Source organism: Gouania willdenowi, chromosome 20, assembly GCF_900634775.1.
Source record: "Gouania willdenowi chromosome 20, fGouWil2.1, whole genome shotgun sequence".
NCBI classification, from domain to species: domain Eukaryota; kingdom Metazoa; phylum Chordata; class Actinopteri; order Blenniiformes; family Gobiesocidae; genus Gouania; species Gouania willdenowi.
Window position 1 is genome coordinate 1,122,326 of NC_041063.1, and position 16,663 is coordinate 1,138,988.

Consider the following 16,663-nt stretch of genomic DNA (forward strand, 5'->3'; position numbering starts at 1 on the left):
CCAGTCCACATGTGTTTTGTGGACCTGGAAAAGGCATTTGACCGTGTCCCTCGGGGATTCCTGTGGGGGGTCCTCCGGGAGTATGGGGTATTGAACCTCCTGATAGGAGCTGTTCGTTCCCTGTATGACCGGATTCAGGGTCTGGTCCGCATTGCCGGCAGTAAGTCGAAATCGTTTCCGGTGAGGGTTGGACTCCGCCAGGGCTGCCCTTTGTCACCGATTCTGTTCATAACTTTTATGGACAGAATTTCTAGGCGCAGTCAGGGCGTTGAGGGGGTCCGGTTCGGGGGCCTCAGTATTGCATCACTGCTTTTTGCAGATGATGTGGTCCTGTTGGCTCCAACATACCGTGACCTTCAACTCTCACTGAATCGGTTCGCAGCAGAGTGTGAAGCGGCCGGAATGAGAATCAGCACCTCCAAATCCGAGTCCATGGTTCTCGACCTGAAAAAGGTGGAGTGCCTTCTCCGGGTTGGAGATGAGGTTCTGCCCCAGGTGATGCCCCCTGGACACCTCCCTAGTGAGGCGTTCAGGGCAAGTCCCTCCGGAAGGAGGCCCCGGGGAAGACCCAGGACACGCTGGAGAGACTATGTCTTTCGGCTGGCCTGGGAAGGTCTCGGGGTTCCCCGGAAGAGCTGGAGGAAGTGGCCGGGGAGAGGGAAGTCTGGGCCTCCCTACTGAGGATGCTGCCCCCGTGACCCGGAAACGGCTAAGCGGAAGAAGATAGATAGATGGATGGATGGATGGATGGAATTTCATTTTAGGTCAGGAAATAAATTAATTTAGTACAACAACACTAATAGAGTGACCCACATGCACTGATTTTTATTGTGTTGATGGATTCAAATATATTTGTGTTTGTTTAATGAACCTGTTTACACTTTAAGTTGGGAATTGTTTTATTTATTTATAGTTTTTTTTTTTTTTTTTTGTGATGTTTTTCGTTATCATGATAAATACCAGAAATTATCTGGACAATTTTTTTAGTCCATATCGCCCATCCCTAATCAGCATCCACTAATGACAGTTAGCCTCCAAACACAAGATTTTTAATGCAGTGTTATAGGGATGTAACGATTCACTCAACTCCCGATGCGATTCGATTCACGATACTGGGTTCACGATACGATTTTCTCACGATTTATTTTACAAAATGGGAATGTTGACATTCCCATATTTTTTGGGGGAAAATACTGTACTATTTTCCTTTTATTTTTCATTGTCAAAAGAATCCCTTGATAAACTATTCAAAATGATGCAATTTAACTAAAAATAAATCTTGAATTAAATAAATAAAGGAACGATACAAATGAAGAAACCTATTAATTTAAATTCTGGTTCTATAATAAACAATTCAAAACTGCATAATAGTTCTTATTCTTTTTAAAAGTGCAACTGAAAATGTATTTTGTGCCTTAACAATTGGACTTTAAAAAAAAAAAAAACAGTCATTTTACTGTATTTACGTCAGATATTTGTTTAGACCAACAGAGGGCGCTGGTAAACCAGTGGTCGGTTGGCATGCAGTTATTCCACCAGTGAAGAAGAGACGCTATGCTAGCAGACAGAGTTAATAGGAAAACCTGACTTTTACAGATATTCACGTAATATTACAGATATTCTTTCAGTGCTAAAGAAGTAAAGAATCATTTATGAGCATGTTTAACAGTAAATGGCGGCCAGAAAGAAAATAGTAGCAGATTCCGCCCGTCACGTCCGCTTCTGGAAGGATTAATATATAGCGCCCTCTGCTGGTTAAAAAAAGTACTGCGATTTAATTTTCATAGCATCGATGTGAACCGTGGTACCTATGAACCGATTTTTAACTGCCTTACGATTAATCGTTACATCCCTACAGTGTTATATTAGGGTGTAGGAAAAACTAATTCTGCGATATATCGCAATATTTCACCGTGCGATTATCGTATTGAACCAAAAAATTTCCAAATTGTGTCAGTGAACCACATCAGTCCTTATGAAATGATCTCACTCCTCAATGCATTTTAGCTGGAAGTTGGATGTACTGGGCACTTTTACAGATGTATGTGGTTTCTTTCGTCTTCTTTTTTTTTAAGAATTTAACAACTTAACAGAATCTGTTGTAGAAGTAAAAGTGTGAATAAAACATTAAACATGCCTGTGGCACACATATAGCTACTCAAAGAGTAAACACATGTAAACATAGAGGGGGCGGGCTCACATTGTGCTACGTTAACCCACAAGGATGGAACGTGTAAGACTTCGGCACAGAAAGACGGACGCTCATAAAAACAGGGATGTAAAGATTAATCGTGAGGCAGTTAATAATCAATTCAAAGGTGTCACGATTCACATCGATACTCTGAAATTGAATCGCAGTACTTGAAATAAAAAAAAGTTTTTTTTATTTTATTTTATTTATTTTTTTACTACAACAGAGGGCGCTATCTATTTAGAATTTGAAATTCAGGATGCACCACCGTGTTTTAAATCAGAAGTGTGGAAGCATTTTGGCTTCCCCAAGACAAAATGAAAGAGATAAGAAAGAAAGAACATGTGAAATCTAAGGTCAGAGGGTCACAGAGAGGAACGGGACAAACGAGAGAGAGAGAGAGAGAGAGAGAGAGAGAGAGAGAGAGAGAGAGAGAGAAAATGAACGCCATAGTTTGTTTATTGATATTATTTCTTTGATATTGAATTTGTTTTAAAGTCCAATTGTTAAGGCACAAAATACATTTTCAGTTGCACTTTTAAAAAGAAAAAGAACTATTATGCAGTTTTGCATTGTTTACTATAGAGCCAGAATTTAGGCTTTTTCTTCATTTGTACTATTTCTTTATTTATTTCATTCAGGATTTATTTTTAATTAAATTGCAAGGTTTTGCATAATTTATCAAGGGATTGTTTTGACAATGAAAGATAAAATGAAAATACAGTACAGTATTTTTATTTTTATGTTTGAAGGAAGAAATGAATATTTTTCAGTCATCATTTGTTTACAGTTTCATTTTGTAAAATAAATAGTAAGAGAATTGTATCGTGAACCCAGTATCGTGAATCGAATCGTATCGGGAGTTGAGTGAATTGTTACATCCCTACAATGAAATGTCTGGGTCTCCTCTTTTGTCTACACGTACCGCGTCATGTTTACTCAGAGAGAAGTGGTCATGTGACCAGGTACATCATGTTCTGTGTTTCCATGGCACTTTTGTGACACATTTCAATATTGAAACGTCTAAAATACCTCTTCATGAAAAAAAAAAAAATACTTTTTTGCAATATTTGAGGGTTTTTTCAAAATGTGGGTGTTTCCATCAGCAGTTTTTATTACACTATATAGATTTTGCACATTTCAGAGGGTAATGGAAACACAGCTAATGCCTTTTATACTTTATATAGTCTGTCATTTATACGTTGAAGTGTAAACAAGGGCAGAATAATGTTGAAATTGCTCTTGTCCCGCCTAAAATCTAACTGCTCCAAATTTGGCATTTGAAAATGAATTTGACAGCTTTGTTTGAGCCCGATATGTAAACAACAACAAAAAATATTACAAAAGAAAATGTAATAAAACCTTAAATGTAATAACTGATCAATAATGTTATGAGATTCTCAGCCCAAAACGTTAAAACTTTTTGCCCAAAGTGTAACAAGATGTTACATTATGGGGCAGACAAAACATTGTGTGTATTACAACATAGAGTGAGTCAATCATTTAGGAATTATTATATCATATTGCATCAATGTAAAGTAGCATCATATACAGATACGTAAAATATACAGATACGTAAAATATATATATATATATATATATATATATATATATATATATATATTGTTAGGAAGCAAGAACTCCCTCACAACTAAAATGTTGAATATTTGTTAAATGTAGATTTCAAACATGTATTTAATTGGTTTTGCAAGTGAGAAATTGTGTTTAATATATTTTGTAAAATTCTTGTTTTATTACAATTATGAAGGGTTCAGTTTTGGTTAAAGAAATGAGAGGCATTGATTGAGGAGGCGGAGCCTCGGGCCTATAAAAGCAGGTGAGGAGGGGAGAACAAGCCAAGATGGCTCCTGCAGCACACATGGAGAGGGAAATGTCTGAGCAGGTGTAACCCAGGTTTGTGTTTATCAAAGTGAAAGCATGTTATAAACAACAGTAATAAAAAAGAATTAAATAAATGTGAAAAGGGTTATTGAATAGGTAAATATGATAAAATGTTTTAAAACGTTTTTCATATTTTATTTATTTATAAGAATTTGTTAAAAGTTTAAAACTGTTAATTTGTGGGTTATTTGTTCAATCTACTTTAATAATAATAATTTTAAAAAAAGTGTATCTTCCTATTAAGCACGCAGCTGCGTGACCCATGTGATTAGCATCAGCCAACCGGATTGTTTCCCGGAAATGTACCTGCTAGGCGAGGGAGACATGCACGGAGCTGCTGCTGCTGCATAAAAACGAGAAAAGGAGACCAGGCAGAAACATACACGGAGCTTCTGCAGAATAGAGAGCAGTGAGAACGCATACAGGCGGTGCTGCTGCGGGGAAGGAAGAAAGGAGAGCAGAAAACTAGTCTAAAAGTTCTTGGATAAGTATTTTTGCTTTCCAACCTGTTCCAGTGCGGAGATTGGTATCGTGATAAACGGGACTTGGTGAGTGAGAGAAATGTATTTATTTTTTTTTTATTTCATGTAAATGTAAAGCTGTGGTAGCGTATTTATGTTGTTTTTGGTAAAATGTGAAGGTGTAAAGTGCATTTAAAAGCTAAATGAAGGCACAAACTCTGTTGGCTGTTCCATCTTTCTGCTCGTGTCCGCCATTACGTGATGGCGGTGCTGCTTCAAAAAGCAACATTTATGGACAGAAATGCACATTATCGTTGTTTTAGAGCTACCCAGTGTTTTTATTTTATGTATTCATACCTATTTTATGTTGTGTATGATAGGCCATTTAGTGTGGGTTGAAAAATATCCAGCTACAGTGAACTTTGAAGAAGACGTGTTTGAAACAAGATGGCGAGCCGCTCTCGAACCAGCCTTCGAACCACGTGGACCTTCTGAGCTGTGCATCTGCCTCGAGTGCTACGCCCTCTGCTGATTGGTGCATGGTTTTCATCTGAACTGGTAGGATTCACCCATACTTCTGCAACACTGCAGAGGATAAAGACTGAACTGAACTGCTAAGTCAGAGTGAAGGGAGAAGAGACTTTTTTCTGTGAAATACAGATTTGATTCAGCCTTTTGCTGAATTCTTTTTATTTCTATTTTTTGTATTTTTATTTTCTAATAATTGTAAAAGGGTATTTTACAGTGGTGTTTGTTGTAAACAAACTGTCCAACTTAAAAGGTACCTAAATGTGATTCAAACTAATTAGTTAGCTTATGATACCTTGAACCACTTGAATAAAACTAACTTGAATAGAAAATTAACTAAAAGGTTGCAACCAGTAAAACTCAAAATAGATCTGAGACTGAATTAAACACAAAAAGGGTTTAACAAAAAGGGATTCACACAAAATTGTGATTTTTCTATTGTATGTTTTATGTTGTCATTGTTGTATGTCCTTATTCTTTATTTTTTTCCTAATACAAGCCGGCTATTTAAACTTATCCTCTGGTCTGTGGTCTTTTACTTACATTTCTGTAGTGTTAAGCTGTGAATTTTTCCAGCAGTCGTACCTTACCAAATTCTTCTGGTCCATTCTTGTGTGATACACTATTAGATGATATTACCCTGTAATTACCCCACTAGGGCGTTACACAGGTCTGAATTGAACCCCTTGATGGAGTATTTGTTTTTGATAATTCTCTCCTTGTTTTTCCTGTTTAAAGAAGATAATGCTGTCTGGACTGAAAGCAGAAAATAAATGGACTTATATTTTTTAAACCTGAATTGCTCCCAGTGACTTTGTCCTAAGCTTGCTATGACACAACCTTTTGCCTTGTAACATATATATATATATTTATTTATTTTTTATTAAGGCTGCAATGACGAGTCGACATAATCGATAATGTCGACTACAAAAAAACCATCGACGCGGATTTTATAGCAGCGATGCATCGTTTAATCTAACTAAAAAGCAAGGGAGGTCTGTGTATGTGCGTGCGTGCGTGCAGCAAATATCTCCCCGACGCTTTCCGAGTTCGACCTGAAACTCGGTCAACGGGTTTCAAATACCCTGAGTGTGTGAATCTGTTATTTTTGAGTAATTTGGTCATTTCAAAATGTTTATTTTAATTTTAATTCACTTCTGGACGGCCCCGAAATGAAACCTATTCAACTTTTGACCTCAGGGTGTGAGGGGGCGCTAGCGCACCATCTATATCTATTTCACTACACAGCTCCTCATGCAAGCAAGAGTCACGTGTGCGGCCACTCCTCCTCCACTTCCTCCTGTGCCATGCTATTGTTAGCTTCTCAAACACGGGAGCTCTCTGAAAAGATCATTTGAAACCGTCAGCCACTGGTGAGTCTTTTACAGACACGTTTCCCATTGTTTAAACCATATAACTGTTGTTCAATAACGCGCTGTTTCACTAGAGTCAGTATTGAACTCAAACTGTTCAATTCTCCATCTGGAAAACTGCAGATTCTCTGTGGTGCCGTGCATGGAAGTTAAGCTCTGACCACTCGGTTCGAAGGTAAACAATGATTTTTGTTTTTTAAAAAAGACAGCAGAATTGTAGGTAATACTTTAATTTACTTACTCACTTATGTAGTTGGGAGTTTTACGTTCTGTTTTGCGCAGTTTTGTTGTTTTTCTGATTGGTGCTACAATCACTATGGAGTTTGGTTATCAGCGTCTCAAACTTGACACGGAACACACACACACACAAGGTATTTATTTATTTATAATAAAAATACACTAAATGAGTAAAGTAAAACACAAAAAGACAACTGAAAGAATAAAAAATACACATAACTCCAAAAAATATACATTACAGAAAAATACAATGCGGGTGCACGAAGGAGATGGATGTAGACACACACAGTATTGATAATAAATATACTAAATGTGTAAAATAAAACAAAAAACTAAATTATATTTATACAAAAAGTACACAAAATTGCAACAGAAATGCATAAACATACATAAAAATTAAATATTTATACAAAAAAATACACAAAATGACAACAGAATCACACTACAATGGCAACAAAAACGTATAATTATACAAAAACACAACAGAAAGATACAGAAATACACATAATGATTCCAAAAAACATACATTACAGAAAAATACACCATACAAAGTGAGTTAAAAAAACAACAAACACATTTATCATGTTCATGTCCATCGCACACGATATCTAAAATAATAAATATAATTGTAGTTCAGTTCTACTAAAATACATCTATATAAATATCTAAAATAATAAATACAATTGTAGTTCAGCTCTAATAAAATACATCTAACTAAAAAGCAAGCGAGGTCTGTGTGTGCGTGTGGAGTTTTTTTAGCATATTATATTATTTTGTTATTGCAATTATTACTATTAATATCATAATATTACTTTTATTACTATTACTACTTTCACTATTAATATTACTAGTACAGTGCTCGTCGGAAGTATGCATTCACGTGGGAGCTTAAGTAGAGTTAATTATGGCCAAATGAGTTCATGTTTGAAGATTGGATGTACAAAGAGGTGTACATAGTGTAACGGTTTAATTCTATGGGACATGAACATGATTAATGTGTTTGTTGTTTTTTTTTTTACTTTTATATTTTTTTGTTTGGTGTATTTTTCTGTAATGTATGTTTTTTGGAGTCATTATGTGTATTTGCATATCTTTTTGTTGTGTTTTTGTTCATTCTTTGTATAATTATAGTTTTTTTTTTTTTTTTTTTTGCCATTGTAATGTGATTCTGGAATCATTTTGTATATTTTTGTTCATTTCTGTTCATTTTGTGTATTTTTTTGTATAAATATTTATTTTTGTGTATTTTGAGTCATTTTCATATTTTTGTTGTATTTTTCTGTAACTGTTTTTTGGAGTCGTGTATTTTTTTTTATCGTTCAGTTGTCTTTTTGTGCATTTTTTGTATAATTGTTTTTGGTTGCTAGTAAAGTGCCTGTCGGAAATATGTAATCATATAAGTGGGAGGAGCTTAAGTAGAGTTGTCAATTATGGTCAAATGAGTATGTGTTTGAAGGTTGGATTAACAAAGAGGTGTACATACTCTGTAGTGTTATGAAGGAGTATATTTGTGGGTGCAAAATAAAATATCGTGTGATTTCCCTGTTCCCTGAACATGATATATAGATAAAAGTTGCACCAATGTTTGCTGGACTTGGGTAAATAAATAATAAATGTACCAGAGCATCCCATCTTTAGACCCTACCTCGGCAAGGAAAAACACAAAACCCAGTGGGAAAATTAATTACACACAAACATGTCATGTACATCCAACATACGACCATAGAGAAGAGTACAGTAAAGGTGCCCCTCTCCATTTATCCAGGCTTGGGACTAGTTATAAAGGGTTTATTTTTGCGGGTGCAAAATAAAACATCGTGTGCAATTTCCCTGGTTTAATTTTATGGGACATGAACATGATAAATGTGTTTGTTGTTTTTTTTTTTTTTTGAAATCACTTTCATATTTTTTTTGTTTGGTGTATTTTTCTGTAATGTATGTTTTTTGGAGTCATTATGTGTATTTGTGTATCTTTCTGTATTCTTTTGTATAATTATAGTTTTTTTGTGGCCATTGTAGTGTGATTCTATTGTCATTTTGTGTATTTTTTTGTATAAATATTTCATTTTGTGTATTGTTATGCATTTCTGATGTAATTGTGCGTACTTTTTGTATAAATATTGTTTAGTTTTTGGTTTTATTTTACACATTTAGTATATTTTTATTATAAATACTGTGGGTGTGTGTGTCTACATCCATCTCCTCCGTGCACCCGCATTGTATTTTTCTGTAATGTATATGAACATGATAAATGTGTTTGTTGTTTTTTTTAAACTCACTTTTATATTTTTTTGTTTGGTGTATTTTTCTGTAATGTGTCCCTCCACAGTATGCATCTACGTATGTTTATAGCTAAGAAAGCTATGCTAAAGCTAATCGCATGGTGCCCGAGGTAATCTCGCAAGAATTTGTCAGCAAGCTTTGCGGCATTTCCATAAAACTATGTTTTTTTCAGTAGTCTGTGTGGTTAATAAACATTGACATTTTCTATCTTTGACCTGGTTTGATTCTGGATTGATAACAGTAGTCAAAAAAACTGTTGACAAATACTTTTGAACTAATAAACTTTTGTACTTTTTCACTTTTTAACAGAATTTTAAGCAGAAACCAAGGAATTAAACCAAGACTTAACCCCGGGAACTCCTGCGCCTGGAGCAATGGTGAGCTTTATGCATTTAACATTCAGTCTCTAACACACTCTCACTTGCTCACTCAGTAGGAGGTGGGGGGAAACTAGCTAACAGTTCTCTCAACCCTCACGCTACTCATAATCCAAGGGTGTGCATCCCTTATTTTTCACTTTTTTGGCGATTACGTTTTCAAAAATTTTAAACTAAACGCGGGTTAAACCAAAAAGGACTTGCAAGATGGGAGGAGCGGCTGAGCCGCACGCACTACTATTACCGTTCTACAAATCACTTGGTTGTATCATGCCAAAAAAATCGACATGCAGAAAAAGAGCGGAAACGTGAGGCAATGCGGCAGGCATGTGATGCTGAGTCACCTGAAGTCCGAAATGCCCGCCTGGCTAGCAACGATGTCTCGCGTGATGCAAGACATCGTGTAGCAGAAACAGGTGAAGAACGGAAGAATCACCTGGCCAGTAACGCGATACAGCACGCCGTGCAGCAGAGATGAGTGAAGAACGTAATAATCGCTTGGCGAGCAACGCTGCGTGCGATACAGAACGCCGTGCAACAGAGACGAGTGAAGAACGGAATAATCGCTTGGCGAGCAATGCTGCGCACGAGGTAACACGCCGTGCAGCAGAAACACCTCAGCAGCAGGAGAACCGACAAATAAGAGATGCCCTGTGCCATCAAGAAATGCGTCATGCATGCATAGAACAGGCACGCAAAAACAATTGCAACCTTGCTCGGTGTGATGACAGACTTTTTTAAAGAGGAGATTTATGGTGATTTCACACGCACACTCAGTATCACCTCACTGTTTGAGTGTCCTACATGCGTACACTGCAATGCCTATGTATGGAAAGAGGAGAGGAAAGGATTCTGTTGCGTGTCTGGAAAAATGGACCTCACATACAATCTCAATAAACCTAAACCTGGCTCAATCCCACCACAGCCTCCAAATGCTATCAAGGACCTTTTCATGAATCAAAACTTTGTTAAACATGCTAAACAATACAACAAGGCATTGGCAATGGCAAACATTGGCATAAAAGAAATCGCTATTCCTGGTTTAAACCCAGGCATACGAATACAAGGAAAAGTTTTTCATTTCATTGCCGGCCCCCTTCCTGAACAGGGTCAAATGCCCAACTTTGCCCAGATCTTTGTATATCCAACCTTCAAACATATTCTCACTCTACTTAAGCTCCCACATGAATGCATACTTCCGACAGGGCACTGTACTCGTCTTGTAAATTAACAATAAAATCTAGCCCGTGGCCACTTCCTGCCTTCTTTCTGCAGCAGTACCTTATATTGACCACTAGGGACAGTGTTGCATCACCAACTTTGTGCAAGAGAGACAAGCGGAGCCCCAGTTTGTACACGGACAGAGAGAGGAGTGACATCACTGAACTGCTATTTACCGAATCTTTCATTTCTAATCACATGCAGTTGTGTTTGTTAGTTGTGACAGTCTGTGATTCTAATAGGTTTGAATTAATAATAGGTTTTATTGGGTCTGTGTGTACGTCTGAAAGCATGTTTATCACTGCACTGCATCAGTGAGTCAGTGACGTACCTGCTTTGAAATATTATTTTCTGCTGATACGAATGTTTATTATGAACAGTAAAGTTCTCTAATTTAACGTATTATTAACATGTGATTTGGATAACATTAATTAGACATTTCTTAACTTGTAAGGATTCTTTCAAACAACATATTATTTATTATTTTATGGACTTGATTTAAAAGGAACTCTGTGATTGGTTTAAACCTCATTACCTCCACAAGCTACAGACAGGTTAGATCCAGCTTTTTAAAGTTACTTATTTACTCTTTGTTTACTATTACTACTACTTTGTTCAAGACAACTGGCACTTTAAGTTTGTGATATTTAAGTTATTCATAATTTCATTGTGATTTTAAGTATATTTTATGTGTTGAATATAACAACTACACTACAAGTACATATTTTATGTCATTGTTTTAATTCTTGTGTAAAACATGCTGTCACAGTATAACAGGGACACGTTCACAGGTGGAAGGATTTAAGCAGTGCTGAAAAAACCAAAATATGTGATTCAAAACACAAAAATAATTGTGACTAATCGAAAAAATAAGTCGACTATAAAACTAGTCGTTAGTTATTTTTATTAAAGCATTTTTTTAACCTTGACATTTTTGGTAACTTTTCTGGGGGGTTTTTAAAAAATTTTTTTACATTACATTTCATTTGAGGCTCAGCACTTTTGTTAGATTATTGACCAGTTAATACATTTCGGGTAGGGATCGACCGATTAGGGGTTTTTTTTAGGGCCGATGCCATTTTTTTTCCCCTTAGCCGATGACCGATACGGTCTGCCGATTTTCTTGAGCCGATATTTGCAGCAGATACTACATTTGCTCCCTCAATTTATATCATAAAAATTACACAATGATGATAAGAAATGGTACAAGTCTCAATTAAAAAAAGAAACATTTATTGAAATTAACCAATGTGAAGCAGAATGACACCAAGTAAAAAATATTGAACAAATAATAAACGCGTGATGTAGAACAAGAACAAGTAAAAATAATGTAAATAATGCAGATCAACGAACGCAGCAGCCCGCATCAGCCGATGCACGTGAAAAAACGCAAAAATTGGCTGATGAATTGGTCTATCACTAATTTTGGGTTTTATTTTCTGCTCCCTGCACTTTTAGTTCCATTGTTAGATGTACGCGCGATAGTGGAAATGATTGGTTATCTATTCAGTGAGGTCTCCGTCCTTTGATGGAACTGATTAAAACATCTAATTAGACCACGCTGGAGTTCAGACAGACTTTTTAAATAAAACAGTCACTGTGTGTTATGAAGAAGAGCTAACTAGCGTACACTGCTTTGGCCCTTCAGCCTCTACAGCTGTGACTGATCTGATGTTAATGAGAGCTGCTCTTCAGACGCATTAGATCCTAAACTATGTCCATCATCAGAGATGGTTCCTCTTCTTTCTGTCTGCTTTATCCTGACATACAGAACTTAATTTATCCACTGCTCTACACGTCACAAACTTATATTATATTCATTCATTTAACAGTGAAGGAACATTTATGTGGTCGGAATCAATGACCTCAGGTTGGAAATCTTTAACGCTGGTCCAACATTTAATCACAGAAAACTATGATTGTCTTATCCAAGGGCCACATTATGAGAAGAAATGTCAGCGTTTAAAATAATGATGGTTTAAAGCATTAATACTGGAAATATGAAATGTTTTGTTGGTTTAGTGTGTTGATAGAGTTATTTAATGTATATATGTTGTTGTCTTGTATATTTTTTGGTATTTTTAAAGTTGTCTTCTGGGTTTTTAAAGTCATTTTGTCTATTATTGTTGTTCTTTGGTGTGATTTTAATGTATTTTTTGTAATTTTGTATGTTTAGTGAGTATATTTGGGGTTTCTGTTGTTATTTTGTAGTTTTATTGACAATGTATTTTTTGTAATTTTGTATGTTTTCCTTCATTTTGTTGTTCTCTGTGTAACTTTATTGTACTTTTTTGTAATTTTAAATATATTTGTCATTTTTTAGTTCAATTTCAATGTCTTTTTGTGTAATTTTTGGGCTATCTTTTAAGGGTTTTTTGTCCTTTTGTGAATGATTGTTGTCATTTTTTGTAATTTCCTTTTGTGAATTTTTGGGAAATTTTAATATTTAAATGTTTTGTTTCTTTTCTTGTTTTTTTTTGTGTAAATTAATTGTGTTTTTTGCGTATTTCTCATAATTTTATATGCTTTTTGAATTACTTTGTTCATTTTTGTGTAACTTCATTTAATTTTTGTGTGTATTTCTCATAATTTTTAACACTTTTTTTAATAATTCAATTGGATTTTTATGTAATTTCATTTAGAGTTGGGCAATATATTTTGATTCAAGATATAGCAATTTTTCTATTTTGGTGTTACAGAAAATGACAATATCACCTATATTGATATATATCAATAGTTTCTGAACTTTTTATTCATACAATCACACAGTACAAATCACATCATACAAGTATTTAATATGAGTTGTAGAGTACAGTCAAAAAGTGTTGTTCATTACAATTTTTCCATGTTTCTGAGATATATATATTTTTATGGCTTATTTTAGGAGTCGCTGCTTTCGTTACTATTCAGAACAGCATGAAAAGCACAGTTAGATAGATTACTAACCCAGACCTTACCCTTAACAAGCTAAACTACAGAACTCACTCACATGTGCTGTCCCTTAGAGGAGAAAAAGCCAAAAGTGGCACACATTGTCCAGCTGTTTGTTAATTAATGTGCCTGTGTGGAATTTTGCATCAGCAAATTTACGCCATATTTGTCTTTCTATTTAAGACTTTGAGTTAAAAAAAAAAAAAAGGAAGTGTCTACTGATACGGAAATGTATCAACAGCCCCCGGTTCTACATTAGCATAACCGCACCGTGGGTTCAAATCCCACTTTTGTCATTTTTTTTTTTTTTTTGTTTCAACTTATTTAACACAGCAAAATTTCACCTTTAAAAATATATATACAAAAAAATAAATAAAAATTTGAGGGCATTTCCTGGATTAGGGATAGGGCTCAAATAAAAGGGTTAGCGAGGTAGCTAAAAATAAATATGAGCTAAAATAAAACTGACAGAACTTTAAGTCACGTGACCTAAACTGGCCAATGAGGGGCGCAGCGTATGAATAGACTGCTAGTCTATCGATACATTTCCATATCAATAGCCATAGCCATTAAAAAAACATTGAGATTAATACAGTTAATCGCAATTTTGAAAAAAAAAATATCAAAATTGGAGTTTTGGCCCATATCGCTCAGCCCTAAGCTCTAGAATTGTTTAGTATCAGGATATATCGGGATACTGTATATCATATCGTGACATGTCACTCTTATTGTCAGCTTCATGGTAGTGTACACCCCTACTAATAATAATGTATTGGTTCTATTGAGCATGCATTGTGTGTGTATTCTAGTGTTGGTTCTAGCCCGGTTCGGAGCCTCTTACCGTCCAGGTTCTCCCTATCGCTGATGTGCTGCAGGTTACATCCCGTGTCTTCGCGGCTCAGCTCGGGCTCCGGTCGGTAGGGCTCCAGCCGGGAGTGGTGGTTGTTCCTCCGCTGTTTGGGGCTGGACGACACGCAGCAGGATGTGGCGTTGCCCATGGTTGGAGCAGCTTGGGCGGCTCTCCGCCTCCTTCACCCAGCTCCCTCTACCTCTGCCTCCGCTGCTGCTGCTGGGAACAACCGGAGGGAGAACGGGGCGGTAACGCGGATCCACAGCTGTGTCCCACCCTGCTCGTCCCTCTAATACTCACTTAGCAGGACAAGTGGAGCCATTTAAACATGACAGCGAACGCTAATATGGCCTGATATGTCAGCGGGGCAGCTCCCCCACAGCTCCGGTGTCACGGTCCACTCCCACGGCTCGTGGTCCTGCTCCGAGCCGTTCAGGTGTGCCTATAAACGGATGTCCGGGCCCCGCGTCTGTGCGGGGAGGCTAAGAGAGAGTAAAACATAGTGGTGGAGGTCTCCCGGTAGTAAAATGAGTTCTCACAGCGCTACATGGTTGCCAGAGTGCGGAGAGAAACAGAAACCCGCAAACTGCTACATCCGCTGCTGTGAGGCGTTCAAAGACTACCGGAGAAGTGGGAATTATCAACATCAAACAATTATTAAAATAAAAAAAAGTGAAGGTTCGTTTATTTTGTTTTTGTTTTTTTAATAATCAAAACCATCTTACAGAAGTGTAGAGCTGCCACGGGGGAAATTTATATTTTGGATCACTATGGTATTTTCTTTTTATGGACTAATCAACAATCCCAGATTACAATGATAGTTTGTACAATATATTGATAACACATTTGAACAATATTATTATATTGTTCGTATAAAATAGGTATATTGTTTACATATTACATATTGTTTACAATATAGTTTTGCTTTGTTTGTACATTATAATATCACATTACAATATCATTATATTGCTTATAAAATATAACTACAGTATATTGTTTATACAATGTATTATCACGTTTGTACAATATAAATATATTGTTCATAAAATCTGAGTATATTTTTGTACAATTTATTAACACAGTTGTACAATATTATAGTGTTTGTATAATATTATACTGTTTGCAGAAATTAGAGATATGGTTGTACAATTTAAATTTGAGTCCATACCTGCCCATCATTGCCCGATCTCGTAAGAACTTGCAAGCTAAGCAGGTTATGATTATCGTATTGATCCAAAATAAAAATAAAAAAACGTTCAAACCAATGTTTTTAATTATGTTTTCTTAACAAAAATAAATAAATAATTTAATTGCGCTACCATATGTATATATGTCAGTGAACCAATCACTCCTCAATGCATTTTAGCTGGAAGTTAATTACACTTTATTAGAATTTAAGAACGCAACAGAATCAGAATCAAAAGTTAAACTTTGAAAAAAAAATAATAATTTGACACTTTGATAAACATAACACTTGTTTTGATATTTGTTCTTAACATACAGTTAGTTTCCATCTACTTGTCCTTGCAAGTTTACAAAAATAAATAAACTGTATTTTAGACCATTCTGTATTTGTAAAAGTGACATTTGACATTATTACTATTGTGATATATTGCGTTATATATCGTATTATTTAGTATTGGGATATATATCGTATTGTGACATGTAAATCGTAAATAGTATTGTATCGTGAGATTCATTACAATGCACAGCCCTACTTATTGCACAGCAGTAGGTGCTGTGTTTAATACATTAGAAGTAACTGGAATTCAATGATTTGGATCGTTGAGAAAACACTTATGGCAATATCTAGTGAAAGATATCTCTTTCATTTCTGCATTTTTCAACGTGTGTCTCTGGTCGACTCTGTTGTTTGCTACATGTGTTTCACGGTACATGTTTGTTCCAACATATTCACACACATTATGCACTGTTTTTACATGATTTTATGGTCAGTGAGTGAGCGGAGCAGAGCTAGACTACCCAGTAGTGTTGTGTTCAAGAACACACTATCCGAGACCAGAATGCACCGAGACCAAGACAAGACCAAGACCATCAACATTTTTTTTTTAAATTTAAAAAAATATATAAATAAATAAAATTATGACAAGGTTCGACAGTTAAATAACATTCTCTCTTCAGTTTTAATTTCTTTTAAATACATTTGACGGACAAAAAAGGTGCCTGCAAAAAATGAACCAATAAATTAAAACTACTACTGCTACTGATAAATTCACAATTATTTTACATATTTGAAAACAAGATTTTTATGTCAGCTGAATGTACAGCAAGTGTTTAAAAGTATTTCT

At 35.6% G+C, this 16,663-nt stretch overlaps 1 protein-coding gene across 7 annotated transcripts in view; it reads right to left on the bottom strand.

Moving 5' to 3' along the window:
- The window catches only part of LOC114454160 (cyclin-Y-like), a 76,053-nt gene extending 61,087 nt beyond the window's left edge, over nucleotides 1-14,966 (bottom strand). For 3 of the 7 annotated variants that reach the window (XM_028434404.1, XM_028434402.1, XM_028434403.1), the window contains exon 1: nucleotides 14,346-14,966. In XM_028434404.1, coding sequence (XP_028290205.1) covers nucleotides 14,346-14,502 — 157 coding nt within the window. In that variant the 5' untranslated portion in view covers nucleotides 14,503-14,966. The remainder of the gene's footprint in view (nucleotides 1-14,345) is intronic. The other 4 variants (XM_028434401.1, XM_028434400.1, XM_028434406.1 and 1 more) reach the window with 4 other exon arrangements.
- Between the last annotated feature and the right edge of the window lie 1,697 nt (nucleotides 14,967-16,663).